The 24,882-nt window shown below is 38.6% G+C and overlaps 2 protein-coding genes across 2 annotated transcripts; both read left to right on the top strand.

The window, feature by feature from the left end:
• Positions 1–1,008: 1,008 nt before the first annotated feature.
• Positions 1,009–4,728, top strand: LOC109043360 (uncharacterized). The gene is given in 4 exon segments (XM_019060551.2): positions 1,009–1,087; positions 1,090–1,278; positions 2,093–2,291; positions 3,390–4,728. Coding segments are annotated over 4 exon segments (1,119 nt in total). The 3' UTR covers positions 4,042–4,728.
• A 7,822-nt stretch (positions 4,729–12,550) lies between these two features.
• On the top strand, positions 12,551–17,092 carry LOC109043505 (uncharacterized). The gene is made up of 4 exons (XM_019060712.2): positions 12,551–12,944; positions 13,979–14,290; positions 15,095–15,398; positions 16,472–17,092. Exons 2-4 carry the CDS (start codon positions 13,990–13,992, stop codon positions 17,004–17,006), a joined length of 1,140 nt encoding a protein of 379 aa, XP_018916257.2. The 5' UTR covers positions 12,551–12,944; positions 13,979–13,989; the 3' UTR covers positions 17,007–17,092.
• Positions 17,093–24,882: the final 7,790 nt, after the last annotated feature.

The following is a 24,882-nucleotide window of genomic DNA, read 5'->3' on the forward strand; positions in this document are numbered from 1 at the left end:
CTCAGTAATTTATTATTCAGTTTTTGCCAACATGAATTTTGTTGAAGTTACAAGTAAGCCGGGAGGCATTCCTTTCCAGCCACAGAATTTTCCAAAAATTCCACATTTTTTAACTGTCGAAAAAATCAAAGTCCGAGATTTTCCGAAAAAGGCCCGGGAAACGATCAAGTTATCAATGAAAACGGGAGAAGACCCAAAGCTTGGTGGTCTCTGCTAGAATCTCTTTATGGAGAGAGTTGAGAGAACGCTGCTCATGGATGTCACAAACGGAAATAAAGATTACACAAAGCGGACGTTTTATTGTGATCTTTGATCAACCCATTCCCGAATTCCTGTCTCCGTTCCCACTCTCATTTTATTTGTTCCTTGCCGCATCCCCAGTTCCCCGGTCCATTCCAGTTTATAATCTTTGCAATTGGTAAAAATGTAATCTTTATTACCGTTTGCGACACTGTGAAGGCCTAAAATAAGGGAACCAATCAGAAATGGATTCGCATTGTCTTTACTTAAAAGGATTTCTCACGTATTTATTAAAGGGACTCTAGCAGTATTCGAAACTCACCTTTGAGTTTTAGGAGCCATGTGGCGCGTGGCGCATCAAGCCCGATTTTTAGGCGCCATTGAAGATTTTATAGGGGCCAAATTGACTTTTTGCCCATATATTACGGCGCATTTAGTGAAAAATTAGACGCAAGACGTTTTCATAACAGAAGTAGTGAGCTAGAACTAGCTGTAACTTGGGGAAAACAAAAGCACAAATGATGAAATCGTGAAGATAGAAAAAGCTTTCACCTGTGGTGCTGAAAATTTCGAATCATCACCTGATATAAAAATTCAGATTTTTAGGGGGGCAATTTTTAGGGGCCACGTTGGCGCAAAGCCTTCATGTTTTAGGCGCCTTGGCCGATTTTTTAGGCGCATTTAGCGCGTTGGCGCCTGTGAGTTTCGAACACTGGACTCTAGTCTCTGCTTTTTTACAGTACCCATAATTTGTCTTTCTTTTCCAGAATGACAGTATTGACCTCGTCACCTCTCAAACGCATCCCTTCGACGCGGCCACCATTCACCCTGGGTGAGCTGAAGAGAGCAATCCCCCGCACTGCTTCCAGCGATCCCTGCCGCGCTCCATGTATTACGTTGCAACGGACGTAGGTGCTATACTCCTGTCTACCTATCTCGCCACTTTCATTCCTCTCCTGCCACCGTTTCTTCAAGTGATAGCTTGGCCGCTTCACTGGACAGTCGCTGGCAGTTTCATGCTCGGTGCTTGGCTCATTGGTAAGACACTTTATCATTGAAAAAGTAAACCCTAAGGGTCTACTTCCGTGCTAAGGAAGAACGCCGTATGAACCTTCAGACGTTCCCAAGTTTCCTCTGATAAAAATCGAATTTACTGGGAAAATTGTGAATAGTACTTTCCAAAATTGTCGGACATTTTTTTATACAATTTAATATAAAATATTTGAAGTAGTTGTTTTTTTCGCTATTATCAGGGGGCAGTGACATTGCTTTTTTTAAAATCATTGAAACCGCAATTGTTTGTGACGGTTCGTTCGTTATGCTTGAATAAGAGTCACAACTATCGGAAGGAAACGAGAAAATTTATGCATGTTCTGTATAAATTTTCTACTTCATTTTTTATAAACAGAAGGGACGGAAAGTACTGAAACTGTCTTATATTACTTCGTGTCCCTTTCTTTACCCTAATCTGTGAGTTTCTTCTGTCTCCTCTGATTCCTCTCGCCTCTGGTGATTTATTACTTTTTTCCTTTCGAAATGAAGCCTTGTATTTTTTTTATCATATTTGAATGAAATTTAAGAATAAGAACTAGAAAAAAAGAAGAAGAAGAAAAATCTAGAACGTTTCGAGGTGGTCTCAACTCCCTCCTCGACCAGAAAACAAAACAAAAAAAATTATAAATTATAAAAATGAAGAGGCCCTGAAACCCCTATTTGCGTTGGACCGTTTTGCGGTTTTCGTTTTGTGTCTTTTCTAGTTAAATTATTCGGGCTATATTTGTAAATTATCTTCATCTTTAAGAATAAAATGGTAGTCCCAATACTAAAATACTTTCCCAATTTTTGCTTACAGGTCATGATTGTGGCCACCATGCGTTCAGTGACTACAAGTGGCTCAATGATGTCATCGGATTTTTCCTTCATTCGGCAATGCTTACGCCTTATTTCTCATGGAAATACTCGCACACGTCGCACCACGCTAACACGGGATCCACAGAGCGACAGGTCGTGTTCTTGGTGAAAAAAAAGGACGCCCTCCCGTGGCATGCTAGGTAAGAGCAGCGAAAAGGATAATTTTCAAACGTTTTGGACGGACGACAAAAAAATCAAGAGCAGCTAATGACGCATAGGTTCATCCCAGCATGCACTTACTGCTCTCTTCGCTATCACGACATTATAGGCAAACAGTCAGGTAGTATTTAAAATGCTTCGTTGCTATTCGTTGAGTTCGAATAATCGCGCGAAACAAAGTGTGGCCGGCGTTAAAAGTACATCAGCGCCTGCAAGACTTTAGGAATACTTCACGCATTGCGCCAAACGTTGCGCGGCATATTAGCGCCTACAAGACTGCATGAATACTTCTCGCATTGCGCCAAACGCAATGAAGTCGGTCAGTTGGCGTGAAACGCGTACTATAGGGCCTACAAAAATGTAGGAATGCCGTAGGACTGCGTGTAATCACTCATGACTTTCTGCTCCAGTCTTTAACATAATTAAAGGTGAAATAACACTGACATTTGACACGTCATTTTAGGGATCTCCAAAACTCAATTACATGTCTAATTCCCTATGAAGGAAAACTCAGGAGAGCTTTAAATTTTCAAAATAGGAAAGCTCTCGAGTAAGCGAGAGGACTTTGAGTAAACGTCATTTTTATAATGGCGATTAGCCTATACTGTTCTATACCTTAAGTTGCTTGTAAAACTCGCTCTGATGTCTGTAAGTGAAAGAAAAATCTCAAAACTTGGACCACAGCCCTTTGCCTACTGATACGCTCATGATATATGAAAGCGTGCTTTATCAGATTGCACAAAAACGTGCAAAAGAGAGTAACTATTCAACGCATTAGGTTTGTTTTTATCTAATAGTCTACACCCTCAATCCGTTCTGTGCGTACATGTTAAACATTTTAAAGTAAGGGCAATAAAAAAATAATTTTTTAACATGTATGCGTTTTACAAATTCTTCCAATTTACCTTTATTTAGGAGGACCGCGCGTCCACATTTCACCTAAATTTGTCTACTTACCTATCAGCTCCATTCAGATAGACATGTTATGGTCTTAAGTCAAATTTCAGTGAGTGTAACATATATGCTGAGGTTATATTTTGGTTTTAACACAATTCTAAGCTAAGCAATTATCGTTGCAGATACACGGACAACCCCCCACTTCGGGTCCTCAACTTGACGATCTCCCTCTTCATTGGCTGGCCGTTGTACTTAACTTTCAACGTTTCCGGGCGCACCTACGATTCCTTCGCGAACCATTTCTACCCTCAGGGTCCCAACTTTACGCGCCGCCAGCGCGCCAAAGTTCTCCTCTCCGATTTGGGCGTCACATCGGTCGCTTACGCTATCTACCGGCTGACTCTCTCAACTAGTCTATCATGGATGCTCTGCATCTACGGTCTACCGCTGCTCTTCGCCAACGCATGGATCGTTGCGATATCCTACCTGAACCACATCCACCCCGCACTACCCCACTACGACGAGGGTGAGTGGGACTGGATGCGGGGCACCATGTCTACCGTCAACAGGGACTTCGGGTGGTGGAACTACTTTTCCCACCATATTACGGACGGCCATGTCGCACATCACTTGTTCCCAACGATGCCGCATTATCATGTGATGGAGGCCACAGAGGCGATAAAGCCAATTTTGGGCGAGTATTATTTGCTGGACCGGACGCCAGTTTGGAGGGCTTTGTACCGAGAGACCAAGGAATGCTTGTTTGTGGCGCCGGAGAAGGTTCGAAAAGGAGTTCATTGGTTTGGGAGTCTAGTAGAGGAAAAGGCTGGGTGAAGTTAAGCTATGATCAGATTAAGTATACATCTAATATACTGTACTATACCTGTACCTGTACCTGTACTATAATACTAATGAATGATATTTTTCACGAGAAAGAAGTGCCGCGCTAAGTCGGAATTGTATTTTATACTTGCAATAAAGAAGCAAACTGTCATTATATTATTTACTCAGAAATAGTCATATCGTACAAATTTATGTTTAAATATAGATCCTACTACGTCATCGGAACTTGACGTCTCAATTTTTTATGGAGACATCAATTTGCTCATTAAACCAAAATGCGTACCAGGGTTTCCAGTGGCGTGGCGTGAATGATCGATTTTCGATGCTTCCCAATTTGAAGCTATTGTAAAGAATCGATTATTAAGGTGTTCGCTGCGAACACCCTGTTTATCGATCCTTTTCCATATGTTTCAATGGCAGATCAACCGATATATCGCAAAGCACGCCACGCCACTGTTTGCGACATTGTAGGATTTTCTGTTGGACTTTAAGTGATCGGCCTGGAAAAAAATTTGTGCGAAAATAATTACTTTTTTAACTAAATAAGTTAAAAAATGAATATTTAGCAAAGATTTTGGAACGCCACAATTGAAGTCATATCTGTATAGTCTCAGCGTCGATCTATATTGTCAATTTAGTGTCACGATTGCACAGCAATATCAAATTCTTCGCTTGACATTAATGCTGCTTCCAATATATTTGTGTACGTAATAAAAGAAGAAGCTTGGGTTTTTATTACTGTGAAGGAAATTGATCAGTCATTTGACTGCGCAACAGATATTGACGAGCACCATCTCATTTTACGTGAAAAATGGAAAAATCAAAATGAGACGCATGCCAATAATTTTTCTAAACTCAGAAGTCCCAGAATGTAATTTCTACTATTTTTTTTTAAAATATCTTCAACGAATCCTCACTAAGCACCTTAGCTTTTTATTAATATTATTAGGCGTATGATTTCTCTTTTAAAAGTGTATGTGATATAGTTCCTATCGAAATATGTATCTTCTAATAATTGCAATGCTGAAATGTAAGAAAAGACGTGACCATGTATAGTACTTGTTTACAAGCTCGGGGCAGTCACCCTGATGACTCAACTCCCAACCCAACGTTGAGGGTTAAGTTGCAGAACCAGCGTTTGAATTCGTTTCAACCTGCTTGTTTGTTTTGGAATAAAGAAATATGACTTTTCTGCTCATTATGATTTTTATGTACAAAATGTACTTTTATTGATAATTATTTTTTGAGTGGTTGAATAAACATGTTTCCTTAATACTGTAAAATACACCGTTCTTTGATGGATATAATTTTGTGAGTGCCTATGACCTCTTTTTTATGGATAATTAAGTATACCAAGAACAATGGATGGAGATAGGTATCCGTAGTAGCACAAATATGTAAAATTTACCACCAAAAAAAAGACGTAAAATAGACCAAAAGTGAGATGCCAATGTAGGCTTTTTTGACAAGAATAATTCGTAAGAGTTCAAGTTTTTTGAAGTGAGAAGATCGAGTTTTTTCACGAAAGAAGATCAAGTTTCTTTACGCAAAAATTTATACGTAAAAAAACTCGTGCATGCTTCCTAAAATTGACTCAATTGACCCATCGTAGGAAAAAAATTATTTTTCACATATTTGGGACGCCAATTTTTTGGTTTTCGTAACAAAAATTTTACATAAAAAATAAATGTTCGAAGAGGTAAAAAAGAAAAAATGCTGATTTTGTACGTGAAGAAAGTCAGACAAAAATACAGAGACGACAGTTTTTATGTAAAAAATCGAGGTTTCATTAGGAAAAAAATCTGTTTCCCTTGCATTTCTCTCTAACCTTTTTTTTACGTCCAGGAACAACGATTGTTTACGTAGGAAAAATATTTTCTGACTTTTTTTGACGTAAAAAATCGCAAATTTTTTACACTCAGATCTCAGTCCGATTCCCCAATTTTTTTCACGTTTTTGATCAAATTTTTTTTACGCTAAGTTCTCCACTCTACTTTTTTACGAGTTCTTTTACATACATCTTCCATGCTCGTAAATTTACCAGTTGTAATTTTGTTTACGAATTATATTACAAAATGTGCCACTAGGGTCCTTAAAATTGTTCACAAATTTGTATGTATTAATTTTTTTATTGTTTTCCATCACAACAATATTAAATCTATTAAAGTTGATTTGTTTGATTCAGGTGTTTTAACATTGAGCCTCTTGTGCTAGTCACCTGCTTTAACAAAATTCCTCTTCACTAAAATCTCATTTTTTGTCAAAAGCTCCTTAATACTTCAGTAATTTAGTTTTGCGTTTTATTTTTGATAACGATATAATAATAATAATAGGTCTAAGGACATAATTCTGTTTGGCCATCAGAGAAACCTAATCTTACCTCTCGGGTATTTGGTCCGCGGCCCAACTTCTTCATCAACAATTTATATACCGAATAAAGCACAGTGAAAGTCGTTAAGTCAAACAACGCTTATGACGAAAATCCGCTCAAGTCGAAATTATCTTCGGTTCCGGCGGGTCAGTTCGACGTAACGAACTTTTACTGTATTTGAATTTCTTATATTTAGGAAGTATCTTTTATTCTGGAATATTTTGAAGACGCAATTTTCTAATGTAACTAACACCTGTCTGGATTGTCCGCGGCAACACAACATCTGCGAGAACCGTCGATACATGTTTCCCCTTGTTTATTTTTAAAAGGAGATAATGCGTCGACAACACTCATTTTTGAGTGAAGTTGTAAGTAATGACGAGGAGTTAGTAATCGAAGGTCTTAAATGGTATGGAAATTTACGACCGGTCTCATCAGTAACAACGCAGCTGTAACTTAATCAAACATTGAAATTATGATAATGAAAGAGCCTGATAAACAGTGCGACGCAATAAGATATACTCCGGTGAACTCTGACTTTCGCAAGTCATGAATCATGCAAGATGAGGCTAATTTGAGCTGAGCTAAATGTTTTCACTCTGATTATAAATACTTCAAAATTTTAGTTAAGAACTGGCTTAGCTAAATTAATGCAAAAAATTGGACGCATTAAACCGAAAATATTTTTTGAGCCCCCAAACGAACTGCATGCTAAAGTTTTAAAAATAAAAAAATCTTGAAAACCACTTCGTATCCCTTACCGATTGACAGAATTTCATCGAAATAACATTTGAAAGAAAATTCGCCAAGTCACGAGAAAAAAATCCCTTACTCAATTTCCAGGAGAAAGAGCACTCCTGCTTACACCCACCGCTGGGTCAAAAAGTCGTCCTTAAGATGTGTATCTAGCCAGCATATCGATATGATGAAACTATAAAAACGCCCTGTCCTTGAAGCTACGTTGCAAATTCCTGTCACATTTTAGTTTAATCTAAAAGACTGTCACCATCGACCGATCATGATTGCAGTAAGTACCCTATAATTCATATTTGACATTTCAATAACATTCACTAAGAAGTCCATACAAGTTTGTTCTCCTATGAAGGCTCGTGAAAAAGTAGAACGGTTTTAAGAGAAATTTTTGAAACACGACAGAGCAAAAACTCGCTCTTCTGGTATTAAAGTGGGTAACCAACTAGACGACCGATTTTTAGGTAAAGCGCTATGCACGATTTCAAAATTTTTAGTGCTTTCCTAGCCATTGTTTCGTTTTATATCTAATCAGAACGTTTGATTGAAACATGTATTGTAGTATTGACAAAGTTTTTTCAATCGTGTTCCGAAATCCGAAATTTTTGACGATCCATCCCAATTTTTTTTCCAACGATGTTGTCACAGGAAACGACCTTAGAAAATTTTAAAATTTGTTTGAAAAGATTTATCATTTAGATGATTGGGATTTACTTTACAGTTGCACCCATTAAATACGGGTGAGATTTCATCCGACGAAAAATTTTTTTACGCCTACGCGATGCTTTTTACTTACGCCCTGCCTGAACACGCTTAATTTCTACTGACGTTGAAGTTGCAGACCTTCTGACTGAAAATTCATGGGGCAGAAATTTGGGTAGACTTAATTGAATGGAAAATTCTTCCGAGCGTTACGTAACAAGCGAAACGGCATACTCTCGAGAAACTTACCCCTTTCCCATCCAATACTGTGAATTTAACATGGCTGCTCAACCTCGAATTATATAAAACGAATGTAGAGATGAAAATGAGATGGGAAATTGAGATGGAATTACTGTCTTGATTTAGACGGCAGTTTCATTCAAACATTTCCGGAAAGTATCTGCAATATATAATAGTTGATACTAATTTCAAGAATGTGAAATTTATGCAGATCAATGGCTAAAGTACCAAACTACGTTTCTCAATTGCGGTGTTACAAAATTTCCGCTTCTATTTTAATGGTTCGAAGAGAGACTCTATAGCTCAAAATTGAGGGGCCTCGAGGACAAGGCAAGTGAGTGCAATTTTTTTACAATTTTTACAAGGTCTTCTCGCATATTTCTGTAGGTGAACTGGATTACAGATATACAGCAAGAGAGAGTAACCTAAGTCTTGTGTCATGCAATATAATGGAAAGTAAAACACAAGGTCACGCAAGCAGTTGGTTACTTTTTTTTTGGTGATAGTTTTCTAGTTCCAATGTGCTCACTCGCAAGACGCAACCTCAGGGTAACAAAGCAGGGGGGAAAACACGAGCACATAAGTTCCGGAGAACACTTTCTTCCCCTGATGTCTCAGAGTAACCTACGGTTTGGGTCGAATTAACACAAAATTGTGTTAAGCAATCGAGTCTTTTGCATTGATCTGGCACAAAAAAGTAACACTGGACACGGGGAATTTTTAACTGCGCAGCTACAAATTAAATGCCAGCGAGCACTGTGCTTAAATGTGTGATGAGGAAAATATAAACTTCGCGTGAACGAATGAATTCAAGATATTTAATACGTACGCAACGTGATTTTTGTGTCACTTTATCCTGAAACAGTGTACTTAAGCGGTTGCATTCATTTTGTGGAACAGACTGATTCGCATAGAATATCTCGGTATTTTGGAAACGGGGGAAAATCATGCAAAATGCAAAATTCATGAAATTCCGTTCGATGAATGAGATCTACTTTCTCACAGAGTGATCGGAATTTCACGAATGACCAATTTTAAATCGATGAAATGTAATTCCCCTGCAGTCTGGTTCATTTTTCCTGTTTCCATGCAGATCCTCGCTAAAATACGAATTGAAGCACTTAAACTGGGTTGGGCGCGGACTCTCTCTCCTTGCTGTCTATGTGGGTTTGGGGGGAAACCTCTGAGTCGTAAAACCTAATTTCCATCTGGGGAAACATACGTTTTCGCATTTTTTTTTTTTTTTTTTTTTTTTTTTTTTTTTTTTTTTTTTTTTTTTTTTTTTTTTGAGTATGGTGCTGAAATCGAAAGCCATCATTACGCCTGAATTTACAGAAAATTCCCATCCTATGGCAAAAACAACGCTTTTCCAGTCATGCATCAAACGATTTAACATTTTTTACGTTTTTAACTTTTTTTACGTCCACAGACTTTTCGTCCACAATTTGTACGTCCACAGTTCTAAAGCCCACAATATTGTTAAGTTCATTACTTAAACGTCCACTAACTTAAGTCCACAAATGTAAAGTCCACTAAAATCAAATTCAAGCGTCATATTTTAGTCCGTGTATAAAATTATATTGACAATATCGAAATGAGGAAATTAAGAGAGAATGAGGTGTTGTTATCGTAACTCATATTTTAAATGAAATGTTAATTTCTTCTTTTGATTCATCTTTTCAAACTGTCTTTGGTAAATACTTGGTTTCATTTTTATCCTTGAAATTTCCCATATAAAATATGCCTTAAATGTACATTCTTTTTTTTAAATGAAATTGATTACTTCATTTTAAAAACATTTAAATTTTTAAAATGTGGTAAATATTTGTAAAACATTTTCCAAGCAATGGCATCGATATGGATCTTAATGAGCCGCAGTTGTGATGAAAGGAACTATACAAAAATTAATAAAAGAGGGAAAAAAACTAAGAAGCACGAATTTTTTTGTTTTTAACTTATTTGTACATCGACCTCCTTGAGTCAAATACGTCCAATTTTGAGCGTTTGGTTGCGCTTACACCACGCTGCAGCACAGTAAAAGCCCAAAACATAAAAGAACAAATTTGAATGCTTTGGAAATCATTAAATTTGATACGGAACCACTATTATATTTACAAAAAACACATAATATTTTCCAGTAGTGCATATTTCTTTTTCATCAATTTAAATTAGAATAATTCATGTAGAGTTTTCAAACATTTCAAAATTATGAGTTGAAAAACGCTGACTCCACGAGTTTAAATATTAGAGCCTAACACAGAGCGGAGCGGCGTGTTGGCAGCGCAGAACGCGCACTGGCGCCTACAAACCTAACGGGATACTTCACGCATTGCGCAACGCGTGAAGTATCCCGTTAGGTTTGTGGGCGCCTTTGAGCGTGTCACGCTGGTTGCCTGCCGCGCCGCAACGCTTTAAGCAACTATTTCGCGTCAGAGGCGTTGCACAGTATCCTACAAGATTGAAGGCGCACGAAATAACTACTTAAAGAGGACTTTCAATTTTGACTGCATTTGTTACTGAAAAATGTTTAATTTGGCATTGCAGCGTTTCCTAGGCTCCCGCTTTGGTTTTCATCTTATCATATCCGTACAGTGTACACATGAACATATGTTTTTATCTGCTCTTAGAGTCTGTTCTTTTTCATGACTTGATTCATGAATGAAATGTTTTTAAGAATGAAGGTAGTAGTAGTAAGCATTTATTTTTGAGGTGGTTCCTGTCATTTAAATGAGAAGAAAAAAATGTGGACATAACATGTCCACAATTTGGACAATTTTGGACATATTCATGGTTGGACATTAAATCATGTGGACTTAATAAAGTCTGGACTTAACGTTTAGTGGACATAAATAGCGGTGGATATTTATTTAATGGACAAAAGGTAGGTGGACATAAAGTCCTGGAAGCGTTTTTAATACGATAAAAACAAAATAGCGGAAATAAGGCTAAAATCACACACAATGGACCACTAGACAAGGTACGAATTTCAGCATTCTGATACATGTTCCTGAACCAGAATTTCACGTAAAATACGATGCGCACAACGAAAATTACTGATATTAACTCCTTACAAAGATAATTAATCATTCTTGATGCGTAAATTCCAACCACCCGCTCATGAAAACTTAATGCTGTACGTAATTCACATCGCGCGCTAGACGTTATCATGACAGTATCTGCGACTTAAAAATCTGGTAACCTCAATTTTGACGCTTTGGCTCAGCTATAGCAAATTTTTTAATAATTTGAACAACACATGGTGGAAAATGAACATTGCTCGATTGAGAAGCTGGCTGAAACCGTTGTAGTGCAGAATTGGACTCGCGTAGAACTTTGAGTTTCTTGTGAGCGGACAGTTCAAATTCCGCATAACCATTGTTAAATACAAACGTTAATATCTTCGATAGGACTTAGTTTCAGTAATATTCGTTGCGCTAATCGTGTTTTACGTGGAATTCTGGTTAAAAAACATGTATCAGATCACTTAAATTCGTACCTTGTCTAGTGGTCCATTACGCAGGATATTTCCGTGTCTCACAAGATCATTATCAAACGCTAAAAATATAGTATAATAAATATGAAAAGGAAATTTTATTTTCCCAACAAAATAGTGTGGACCTACCGCTTATTTACGACCTTATTAATCAATAAATAAATTTCCAGTAAATTTCCAGCAAATTTTCCAATAAATCAAATTTTATCCTAGCTGTAAAAAGCTATTTTTTCCTAAGAAAGCTTTTATCTTCTAAGAGCAGGTTAAGAACAATTCGATATGTATGCTTGACACTTTACACCAATGCCACATACACGCAATGTAAATTTGACGTGCTCCCTATAATCCTACAAGATTTACTAATTTTAATTTCCAACTATGAGCTGGAAATTTTTCTCACGCAGAGTTTTCGAGAATTTTTCGGGTAGCGATTTCCTCCCTCAGGCCCAACCCCGTTCCCAAAGAGACAATTTTCTAGATTTCTCCGCGGAACAAAAAAAAAGTCCCTTCCTAATTTCTAAGAATGTTAGCGGGGTTCGCACAGAATTTCGCGTGAATAATTGATCTGGCAGAAGATGTGTTCGATGACTTTCGAAGGAAATCTGGGCGTCTGAGTGTGAATGAAAATGCAGATGAATTCGTATTTAAAAAAGAACCTAACTTTCTGAATCTTTAATTTGGGCAGTTCCAATATTCGATAATTGATTCAGCCTTTCCTTCGGTTGAATGGAGCATCTCTTTTTAAATTTTCATGCGATTAAGGTAGTTTTTCCTCAAAAAAATTTTAAGTTTTAAAAAGAAGTTGCGAAAAATTTCGGGTCATTCCCGCAGTGGCACAGGGTGCGGATGGAAAGCGAGCAGCGGAATACTCTGTAGGAAGAGTTTTTTACGCAATTTCATTCAGTTTATCTAAATAGCTTTCATCAGAGTATCAGAGACGTAACGGACGTTAACGGTTTGTGGTGATAAAAGTGAAGTCTGTTTTTTTTCCATATTTACGACGAAACACTTGATTTTTTTCCGCGCTTTTTCATTTTTATCATTATTTTTCAAAATCAATTTATTTATCAGTTTTGCAACTTAAAGGCTAAAATTTGCCCAAATTTGAGGAACAATTATAGGTGCTATTTATTTTAAAGTATTAATATCGTTATTCCAATGATATGGAAATTCTAGCTTGAAATTTAAGGTTTTTTTTGTACAAAAATTAATTTAAGAGTGCGCGTCCATCCACAAACAGAAAAAAAGCCGAGGCAAGTTTTTTGCGAACATTTCTACGCACTGAGGTGAAATTTAGTAAAACTTGGTGAAAGTTTGGAGCGGATTCTCACATTTCACGTAAGTTGGTTTCCAAATATTATTTTTCCTTTTTTCATGTTTTGTTTTCGATCGGAGGGATCTGAATTAAATGCGCTTCATGACTCTTAACATATATTTAACACTTTAATATTGTCTATACGGCAGTCTTGTTTAACAGTCACTACTCTTGTTCACACCATGGCTACAAGAAGATGGAAAACATTATTCGATTTTTCAGAGCTCTGTCAGCAATTGATTGTTTTTAACAACATTGATGTTGGATTACCTCCTTTTTTCGATACTTGGAATTTCTTAAGTAGGGCCTTTGCGGTAATTTGAAATTAGTGGCTTTGAGCGCTCATCTCATTCAATGTATGTATGTACAAGAATGATTTTACGCGAGAATAACGAGACTATTTATTTGACGTGACCCTTATTTAAACTTCATTCAGGCGCTGGGTGTAGAAAGGGTATTTTTTGGTTGCGGTGTCTCAGATTCTCAGTTGAATCAGTGAGAACGAAAACACACAAACTCGGTAACGCGAAAATGCTAAATTTCCTTAAAGACAGGTAATTTTCATGAAGGACATTGAAGTTAGCGCATATGTTCCAACTTGGACCTTTTAAAGTGTCAATAAGTGCTTGTCTTTCGGCAGCAAAAATATTTTTCTTAAACTACCTTCTCCACCTATTCTGCAGTTTTGTGTGTGTCTTGATTAATTTCATTTTTTCGAGTTGGTGTGCTTTCGTTCTCACTGATTCAGTTAACGTTTCATCCATTATATGATGGAAGCGAATTTGTGGACTTTGTTGGAAATTTTACTGAAATTTTTTTATGATTTTACGATGTCGAAAACTAAAAATTTCAGAGAATTCTCTAAACAGTATCCTCTCTAAGATATAAAGTAGCAGTAAAGATTCTGAAACATCGCAACCAAGAAATGCCTTTTGTACACCTCAACTGTGTCAGCGCATGAAGATATATCCATCCACATAATAAACCCCATTTTTTAAAATTTATGAAGAATCATAGTCTTTGCCTCCTAAAATTTCTCTCTTTCTTGATTCTGTAGGTTCGAAAAGAATGGGCGTGCTTTTCCCTACTGACTCAGTTGACGTCAACGGTAATTGCCTGACCCCTGAACGGGCTCCTGCTGCTAAACCACCTTTCACGCTTGCCGATCTCCGGAAGGCTGTGCCGCCACACTGTTTCGAACGGAACCTCTTACGCTCTTTCAAATACGTCTTTTATGATCTCTCTGCTCTCTTTGCTATCGCATACGCAGCCAGTTTCATCCCCTTGCTACCCCTCAGGCTGCAGTATGTCCTCTGGCCTACCTATTGGCTCGTGGCCGGCACGCTTATGCTCGGCGTTTGGATATTAGGTATGCTCTATTCTATCAATAAGACTTCCATATTTAGATGTGCTGCAACCGCATAAACAGAAGAAAAAAGTTAAATCAGAATGCATCTGTAGCGATGAATGACTTTTATGACATTTTCAATGAAATCATGGGAAAAAGGTATGATAATTTCAATTTTGTTCCTGGCTGATTATGGTGCCGGTCAGAAGTGTAGTTGTGCTCGCCAAAAGTATGGTTAGGTCAGCCAGAAATGTGATGGAATCAAACCATACCTCTAACTGATGCAATTGCACTCCTGACCAATGCAAAAAGCAGACAGGAATGTAGTTGAAATAATTATCATTGCTTTTTCCCCCGTGAGATGTAAGGATTTCTAGTAAAACTCCCCATAGAGTAAATTTTTCAAAAATATTTAAGAGTGATATTATTTTCAGAATCGCTGTTAAAGTTTACACGTTTTGTTATTCCTACCGTTGCATGCCCATCCCTTATCAGGGTCTTTATTTTGTCACCTTCCGACTAAAATATCACAAGCGCCATGCGACGTTTAAACATTTTCGTCGGCATTTTATTTTTTTTTCAGAGAAATTGTTAAACGCAGCGGTACAAAAATTTCACTGAATTTTCTTCATACATATACTGCCGATAAAATTCAATGAACTTTTCAAACAGATTCAGCCAACAATTTCTTTGTAAAAAAATATAATGGCGACGGAAATTTGTAATCGTCGCATCGCTCTTGTGGTACTTTGGCCGGAAGGTGACGATTTATTACCGGCGTGTGCGATTGATAACATTAGTGTACAATATAACGATTTTTGACAGGTCATGAGTGCGGTCACCACGCATTCAGTGACTACCGATGGGTTGACGACCTGGTGGGGTTCGTGCTTCATTCCTGCATGCTGACGCCGTACTTCTCGTGGAAGCTCTCACACGCCCGGCACCACGCCAACTCGGCCTCCGTGGAGCGCAACGAAGTCTACGTAGCCCGCAAGCGGGAGTCCGTGCCCTGGTTCGTCAGGTACTTTAACAACGCCCCCGGACGCATCTTCAACCTCACCGTCTCCCTCCTAGTTGGCTGGCCACTCTACCTCACCCTCAACGTTTCCGGGCGGAATTACGATAAGTAAGTTCGCTGTCAGATGTAAGCATGTGAAACTATAATACACCGTTGTGTTTAGTAGAGCTGCCAAAAATGTTCCCAGGAAAGGAGTACAAATGGACGTATTTCTGCTAAATGGAGCTAAGCGTCAAATTCGGTTCCTTTTGAGGATTAGAATCCGGGATAGCGCGTTCTTTCAAACGGATCTAAGCGTCATAGGAATGCATTGCATGATGTGAACATATAACGGGAAGAGCAAGTCATTCACCTGCACCCACCGATCCAACCCCCCCTCCCCCCACCGCCCTCCTTACCTTTAAGCTGCTTTGTTCTGTTTAGCAGAAACACGTATAAATAAAAAACAGATTCCTGTCATTCTTTGATAATTTCCTGCTAAAAAAAATGTCATTTCCTTAAATGTCAATTTTACTCCAAAAATGAGCTTGGAGGCATTATTTCTGGCCACGTCTCGCACTTTTAAAGGGATTTCATGTTATAAACGTTTCTATGAGCGTCTTACAATCCGGATGTCCTGCCACTATGAGAGTGACCCGCATTCCTGGAGGACCTGGGGGGCCTCAGCGACCCCCAGAAAATGTATGCTCGTGATTCGTATGTGGCCGCTTAATGCCTTATACTATTGTATAAGTTCTTGTTTACCCTAGAGTACCTGTATAGCGAGAGTATGGACAGATGTGAAACTCAAAAAATCCAACAGGCCTTCACCGATGCTTCTGCGAATAAAGTTAGGGCCCAGAAATGCAGCCAACCTATGAATTTCAAGTATTCAGAGCGATTTACTAATACTATTGTCACGAACCATCGTTTATTAAGCACGTGTTTGACTCAGTTTTTGCATAAATTTACAAAATATTGTGGAAGAACGCTCATTTCTGTACATTCTTGGCTATCTTGGTTACAATTGGAATCTGCAGACTGGCAGTGAAATTTTGTGCGTTAGAAGTTGGTTAGAAGGGTGGCTACACTTTTGGGCCCTAAGACCTTCATGAAGCGATCTGTCCATACTCTCGCTATACAGGTACTCTAGTTTACCCATGCACGCCACCATATCTAAGAGGTCGTTTCCTTTTCCGCAGATTCGCCAACCACTTCTACCCTTCGAGCCCGATCTACCCGGAATCCAAGCGCTTCCTGATCTTCTTGTCCGACGTGGGGGTGGCAGTCGCCTCCTACGGGCTCTGCCAGCTGGCCCTGACGCACGGACTCCCTTGGCTCCTCCGCATGTACGCCGCCCCCCTCCTCGTCTGCAACGCCTGGCTCGTCACCGTCACGTACCTCAACCACACGCACCCCGCCCTCCCCCACTACGACTCCTCCGAGTGGGACTGGCTCCGTGGCGCCCTCTCCACCGTCGACCGGGACTTCGGCTTCCTCAACCACGTCTTCCACCACGTCACCGACTCCCACATCGCACACCACCTCTTCCCGCAGATGTCCCACTACCACACTGTCGAGGCCACCAAGGCACTCAGGCCGATACTCGGGGAGTACTTCGTCTTCGATGGAACGCCCATCTGGGAGTCCCTGTACAGGGAGACCAAGAAGTGCGTCTATGTTGAGCCTGATGAGCGCAGCAAGGGTGTTTGGTGGTTCAGTAATAAATTGGAGTAGTCTCTGGCTGCGCAAGAGTTGGTCAGATAGGTAGAAACGATTTAAATGTTATTCAGGGATGCTGAACTTAGGATTTTTTAAATTTGTGTAAATTTAGGGATTTTTAAATAATTAGTGAGTTTTAGATATACTGACTAGTTGTTATGATTAACGGTTGGTTTCGCTAATCATGTTATAGAGTTTGTAATGAGATAATTATTTCGGCACCAGTCAATCTTTTTGAGTCAGGATTGACAAACTGACTAAGGAATGATCGATAAAGGATAAAACTAGAGTTCAGGCGAAATAGCTTGTATTGACGTGATGAAGGCACATATCGACGGTGAAACTACCAAACCACGTATCTCGATTTGCGACGTCGCAGACTTCCTGTCATACTTTATTTCTTAAATGAAAAACTACTTAACGTCCAGTCTTGAAAATTTCTATGATTTTTCCTCTTCGTGCGGAGAAAATTCTGTGAAAATTTCAAGGAATGATATTGATTTGGTCTACTTCAAAAAAATAAAATGTGAGCGTAGATTTTTAAACACCGCAAACGAGATACGTGGTTTGGTAGTTTCACCGTCGATATCACAGATTTCACAAATTAAATGTCACTAGGTTACACAGCGTTAAAGTTGAAGTGAAAAGTTGCACTACTGATGGAATAAAACCGATGAGAGAAAGAGACACGGGTCGTGGGTCGTAGGGATGTTAAAGACCAGAGAGAGTTGCACAGGTCGTGGGTCGTAAGATGGTAAAAGACCTCGATTTTTAGGCAATAACCCACGCTTATATAGTCTTGCTGACGTCACGGGTGGTGAGACAACAAGGCTACGCGTGATTGGTTGGCTATAATCTATGTAGGTATCAGTTGCAAGTCTAGTAATTAATTTTATGGGACATTATTAAAGATTGTACAGGGATAAAGTGAAAAAGTTGAAAATAAGGACTGGATTGACTGAAACTAGCGTTAAAAATGGAAATCGAAAAATGTTAGGGAAAAAATATGCTGAGGTGTTGACACTAGTGTTACAAAGCTACGGCTCACGCACAGCTCCGGAGAAAAGTATGGAACTTTTTGTTGAGATTGGAAATTGGGTGGCTTTAAAAGTTAAGAAATTTTAGATAGTTTAGATATTTTGAAGATTTTGATCATTCTTAGCTTTCATAGTTATCACTCATAGATACGGGCAAAAAGTTTGAATCTTAATTCGAAAAAAAATTGGCTGTCGTGGTGATGCTTGTCGAAAATTTTTGTAGCGATTTATTTGTTCCTTTAAAAATATGTTTATGTGTATTTGAAATAAGAAAACCTGTGATAATGTGATGAAATGATGTTTCTTGGATCCTAAATAGGATAATGAGGTCATTCAGGTCATCTGGCTGTGTTTTACGCGTATACTAGTTGTTAATCAGTATTCCATGTATGTGACTTATTCTTTAGGTTTGAAAATTAAATAAAACATTATTTATTTTCTCAAAGTTTCATTTTATCATCAGTAAGTTTATATCCTCACTAACCAAAAATCTAAACATATTATTTGGACAAAAAGTAACGTGCAGTGAGTCAGTGGTACCGAAGAGTACCAAATGGTGATTATCTTTCGATTGTAACCAAAGTTTTGGTATCTAACCAGATAATACCTCAGAAAGTAGAGCTACGTATTCAAATCTGCATTGAAGGACTCATTGCGTCATAATATCCTCGTAGAAAACTTCTGCAGTTACTTCGGCGTATTAGCTGTAAAAGGAACTCTGTGAGGATGAATTATATAAAAAAGCAATGTGCAAATACTACGTACGTAGTTCGTTTTGATTTATTTCACTTGCACTTAGTTCTAGTTAGATATCCATTTTCATATTCATCTGAAGCATATCAAAAATCCTCACTACCACTGCACTGTAAATATACATCTAATTCTTTTCAGAGAGGAGCTGATCAAACATTCAATTCTGTACTTCATCATTTCACACCCATGCGGAGTTGCATGGGTATCTACTAATGTTAAATATTTAAATTAGCTTGAAATGGGATGCAATAATTTGAGACGACGGCGACGAATGTAAGAAAAATGATGCAATTATACGAGAGAGTAAATGTACTCAATCATTTTACTTTCTCCGGATTCAAATAAACAATGAACAAATAAACAAAGTTCGCCGGGAAGGACCTTAAAGTACAATGCACTATGTTACAAATTTTTTTGCAATATTCTCTTTTTTTCAAACAAGTAGGAAGTTTTGGAAGTTGCTGTTTTTAGAAACAAAAACTGATGATTAATTAAGAAAAAATGTTGATACACTATTATCGTCTTATTTGGCTATTGTTTTCGATTTAATTTTTTTAAATGAAGAAAAACAATGTTACCAATTTGTTGTATCCACCTATGGATATCACAACTAGGAAGTGCCTCTTTTAAAATAAGCGGATACTTGTTTGAGATTTTTTGAAACCCAAAAGCGTTCTCTAGATATTGCAACTGGCTCATTTTTCTGGAACAGTCTGAGTAATGGACCACTGAAAAGCAGTGTTCGAAACTCACAGGCACCAACGCGCCAATTGCGCCCAAAAAATCGGCCATGACGCCTAAAAAATGAAGGCTCTGCGCCAACGTGGCCCCTAAAAATTGCCCCTTAAAAATCTGAATTTTTATATTAGGTGATTATTCGAAATTTTCAGCACTTTCATCTTTAGTGCTTTTGTCTTCCCCAAGTTACAGTTACTTACTAGTTCTATTGTGAAAACATCTTGCGTCTAACTTTTCACTAAATGCGCCGTAACAGGCAAAAAGTCAATTTGGCCCCTAAAAAATCTTCAATGGCGCCTAAAAATCGGGCTTGATGCGCCATATGGCTCCTTAAAACTCAAAGGTGAGTTTCGAACACTGCTGGAGAGGGTAAGAAATTAAGCGCAATAAGACATTTGGCCTTTTCAAAGTGTCACGTAGTACATCGAAAAACATCACAATTTTCAAAAATCAACTCTTCAAGGAGTCATAAGCATTTTTCGTATTTGCACATTCATACTTGACCCTTATTTCCAAAACACCAAAGTCTTCTTCCATGAATACCAAATCGGTCTTCAAACTAATTTTAGTGCTCCTTCAGATGAGGTAATTTCATCAGGTTAATAATTTGTGTGCTGAGATTTTTTCGAAAAATTAACAAATGCCACGCGTTAGAGTGCCAAGAAAAGATCTGTGGAATCCAACATCAATTCTTTGTAAAATAAGAAAATTATCTCTGTTTCAGCCACATTGATCCCATCGTACATTAGATTTTATGTGAGCATGGCATTTTATGTTTTCCTTGATCGGATGGTGCTGTCGAGTTTTTCTTAAATTTTTGTGATCTCAAGGAGCCAATCTTTCACATTCACGCATTCACATCACGTTGACTCATTGAGACAGCAAAAAATTGAAAACAAATCATTAATGTTAATCGATATTGACTTGGTAAATATGTCCAAGATGTTTATCTGCTTGTTTTGACGGGGAAACAAGCCTGATGATACTTTAATGGAGATGTTGCATGTGTGAGGGATTTGCGATTTGACAATTGATTTGCATGTAAAAGTTCGCGAGATTCACGATGGTGTCACTATTTTTCTCTAAAATCATCTCCCAAGCTCAAAAAAAGCTCTCAAAGTGAGACCAAAATGGAGGGGATATCCCACGCTATCCTGTGAGTCCACCTCTGCATCAAAACAAAGTCTCCATGTAAAGATAGGGAGCAAATACATTGACAGGGTTGCCACTTTATTTGGGGACTCCAAAACTGAAAACACAGCAACCCTGCTAATGTATTTGCTCCCTATCTTTGCATGGAGAGTTTGTTTTGATGTAGAGGTGGACTCTCAGGGTAGGGTGGGATATCTCCTCCATTTTGGCCTCACTTTAAGAGCTTTTTTTGAGCTTGGGAGATGATTTCAGAGAAAACCAGTGGCACCATCGTGTTTCTCGCAAACTTTTACGTAAGAATCAATGGTCAAATCGCAAATCCCTCACACATGCAACACCTCCATTCTGACCCTTTTTGGAGGTCCATTGGCTTACATTAGTTGGACAGGTGACGAGATAACGCCAATAAAACCGAGGGTGCAATTAATTATGTCTCAGGAGAACATTTTTAATTTCAATCTACTCCCTGGATTATGAATTTTACGTAATCCGGTCGACCGAGGGATTAGCTCGTACATTTGAAAACTTGTCACCACAGGCGAGGCGTTAACGATCGATTTTAGATATTAATCCTTTGAAGCTGTGTTAAAGAATCGATTATTAAGGTGTTCGTGGCAGTGGCGTGGCGTAAATGATCGATTATCGATATCTCACCATTTGAAACTATGATAAAGAATCGATTACTGCGAACACCCTAATAATCGATCTTTTTTCATAGGTTTGAGTGGCGTAACAATCGATATATCTCAAAGCACGCCACGCCACTGGTTCGTGGTGAACACCCTGTTTATCGATCCTTTCCCATTCGATGAATGGCAGATCAATCGATAGATCGCAATGCACGCCACGCCGCACCACTGCCTGTAACCACTGGTCCTATAAATAAAGTGCCTCCGTTGCGTCAAATTTTCCCCAAAAATAATTGAGCAACCTCCTCCAATTTTGAGAAATAGCTTAAATTGAAATTTAAATTTGAATTCTACGTGTCCTTTTTTCAACTTTAAAAATTTTCCGTCTCCCTCTCCTTTAGCGCCAGGTGCGGTTACATTCCACTTTTCAATACTCACTCATCGTATTAATTTTACGCTACTCCGATCGAAATGAGACGGCAATCTGGAACGGCGAGCCCGATCTCACCGAGAACGTAATCCATATTAATATTCGCTTAAAGAAATTGCGAGAAATTGTTCTAGATTAATCCTTAATCCTCGCGGGCTTTTAGAAATGTAAAGATGGAGTCTCATGAACAAGTGTAATGTAGCGCTTAATCGTTCTCTGGTCACTGCCGCTCATGAAGTGCGAGGATTTTCGATTGTCGACCCTACTTCTTCAATTTCTGGATATGGTTATGCAAATTATATTTAAAATTTAAAAAGTACCAGACTAGGTCACGTTTGAAATGAAATAAAATTTAAAATTTAAAACTCACTAGTCAGCGAAATTACAGCAAAATTACCGTCCGACGCGCGTTTCGACCCGTTGGATCATCATTCATCAGAGTCGCGCCCTGATGATGATCTAACGCAACGGGTCGAAACGCGCGTCGGACGGTAATTTTGCTGTAATTTCGCTGACTAGTGAGTTTTACATTTTATTTCATTTTATGCAAATTATGTTCAAGCCTACACACGTTTTAGCATAAACTCGCAATCGGACGAAAGTGAGCCTTGCTGAGGCTTTTACTGAAAGGCAGATGGGTTTCCGAGGCTGGATGTGGCATCGGCGCAAATGATTTAGAGATGAAGCTAGGAGTACGCGCGCGCTCGCGTACTTCCGTTCGGAGAGTTGGAGGCGAGCGCTGGACAGGGAGACGAGCGTTTCTGAGCGATAGGTTTAATTGAGTGCCCAGGGGCTCTGTGGAGTGTCGGTTCAAAGTTCACCACGCCAACCAAGCCCTCACTTGAGGAGAACAGGATAACCTAAAACTAGAGGTAGGTGTCACTTCAGAATCTAACCACGACTGTATTAATAGCGGACAGTGTTCGAAACTCACAGGCGCCAACGCGCCAAATGCGCCTAAAAAATCGGCCATGGCGCCTAAAAAATGAAGGCTCTGCGCAACGTGGCCCCTAAAAACTGCCCTCTAAAAATCTGAATTTTCATAACAGGTGATTATTCGATATTTTCAGCACTTCAAGTGAAAGCTTTTTCTATTCTTCGCGATTTCATCCTTTGTGCTTTTGTCTTCTCCAAGTTACAGCTACTTACTAATTCTATTATGAAAACATCTTACATCTAACTTTTCACTAAATGCGCCGTAATATGTAGGCAAAAAGTCAATTTGGCCCCTAAAAAATCTTCAATGGCGCCTAAAAATCGGGCTTGATGCGCCACTTGGCTCCTAAAACTCAAAGGTGAGTTTCGAACACTGATAGCGGGAATCATGTGTTTAAGAGTGGTGCTGGTCCTTCGAATCTTCGCAAGAATTGATGTTGTTTAAATAGTTTTTATGTCGTCGCAAAACTTCATAGAAACTTCAAATTATTTTGATGCTCCTTACAACAGAAGGCCCGGTTATGCAACATTTAAGAGAACTTTATTCTTGATATTAAAACGCTCATTCTAATAAGTGTCGTAACTCCAATTAGGCTGGCTGAAATTACATAAACGATGGAGTGAAGGAGTGCTTCTTGCGCATTATTTTTGTCATTTTACTGCATTTTTGTTGCTTTATTTGTTTGCTTCTTTTCAAGTCGCTCTATTAAAATTAATAGTGTATGAAATGCAGCGGTACTGAAGAAAATGGATGGATCTTGCATTAAATGAGAATTAAAGAACTGCACGCTTGGAATTGAAAATAACCGAATGGTAACAACGGACAACATTATTCTGCGACTTACAACATGTATTCTTGAGAGATTGCAGTTCAAAAGACGGCGCACATGTGAAATACGGACGGGTCCTATGAATTGAAAGGCAGAATTGTCTTAATTAAGAAAACTATTTTTCCTAAAGTTACAGTCTGACTAAGCATTCAGGAGTTTTAGAAACTATATTTTCAATTCGATCTCTGAAACTATATTTTGATCGCATTTTGGATGTATTTTGAGTGAGGCTTTCGTGGCGTTTGACTTGTAATACCCGATGGGATCATTGGAGAAATTAGGTTTATGTTAAGATTACCATACTATATGGGATAATGCGGGGTCTCTAAATGTAATCGCAATTTAAAATTTTCTAAAACCCATGTTACGGGTACATTTCCAAATTCCTGAAGAATTCCACTGAAACTCCTGATAGACTCACTCGCCCACGGTCAATTTGACAACTAAGCCCTGGGCTGCACGGTATTAATTTATGATGAGTCATGAAGTCACTTACTGATGACTTCTTAATCTTTGCATGGAGTTACATCTTGCTAATATCCTAGATCATGAAGCTAATAGATGTTACATCTCAATCATCAGTAGATAATCAAACGCGATTTTTAACCTGAGAATTAGATTGTGTGATGACAAAAAGACGAGGATTCTCATCCTGTTGAAGTCAATATCAACTGTGTTGCACTGGGTGTATAGTGAATAAAAAAAAGTGTAACACAGAGATTCAGTAGAGTGCGAGGATCAAACATTTCACTCTGAAAGTATTTTTAGAGTCAGCGCAAATCGCCTTCAAAATTATGCGTACGCAATCCCAACGACTCCCATGTTCAAATAATGTATCCAGTCGGATAGGACTATAATGTCAAAAGAAAGGATGCAAGATATTTAATTTTGCAGCCACTTCTCCACTTTTAACTTTCTAAAGCCATTTGGCTTTCATGAAATTATCCAGTTCTGAACCTGTCTCCTTAAAATTGTAAAAAGAGCCACTTGACACATTCATGCACTTGATCCCTAGAAAAAAGCCAAGAATAGAGAATGAAACACCTAGTGCACATGTGGTGTGCTGCAACGTTGTCAATTGGATTCAGACTTCCTCTGGACTCGATCGAAAAGACGAATTAAAATATGCGATCCGACAAGCATTCGCTCGTGAATTAACGCCGTTCCATGACTTACAGTGGTGAAGAGGGGCCTATTCCGGGCAGTTAGTCTCGCTGCTCGGTGAATAACAGATGTGCGGAGTATAGAGACGATACTCATCCATTAACTTTTGTTCTTCCCACGTTGCCAAGTCTACTCATTCATGGTTGGTTCGCGTGTTTCAATGAGACGTATGTATTTTACCAGGTACATGAATTGAGTATGACTCCCTGAGAGATCATTTGG

Source organism: Bemisia tabaci, chromosome 3 (assembly GCF_918797505.1).
Source record: "Bemisia tabaci chromosome 3, PGI_BMITA_v3".
Lineage (NCBI taxonomy): Eukaryota > Metazoa > Arthropoda > Insecta > Hemiptera > Aleyrodidae > Bemisia > Bemisia tabaci.

Excerpts from the sequence above, each read along its gene's own strand:
- LOC109043505 (XM_019060712.2), top strand. The coding sequence starts at position 13,990 with ATGGGCGTGCTTTTCCCTACTGACTCAGTTGACGTCAACGGTAATTGC. Across the intron at positions 14,291-15,094 it reads GCTCGGCGTTTGGATATTAG|GTCATGAGTGCGGTCACCAC; the intron begins GTATGCTCTATT and ends GATTTTTGACAG. Across the intron at positions 15,399-16,471 it reads TCCGGGCGGAATTACGATAA|ATTCGCCAACCACTTCTACC; the intron begins GTAAGTTCGCTG and ends CCTTTTCCGCAG.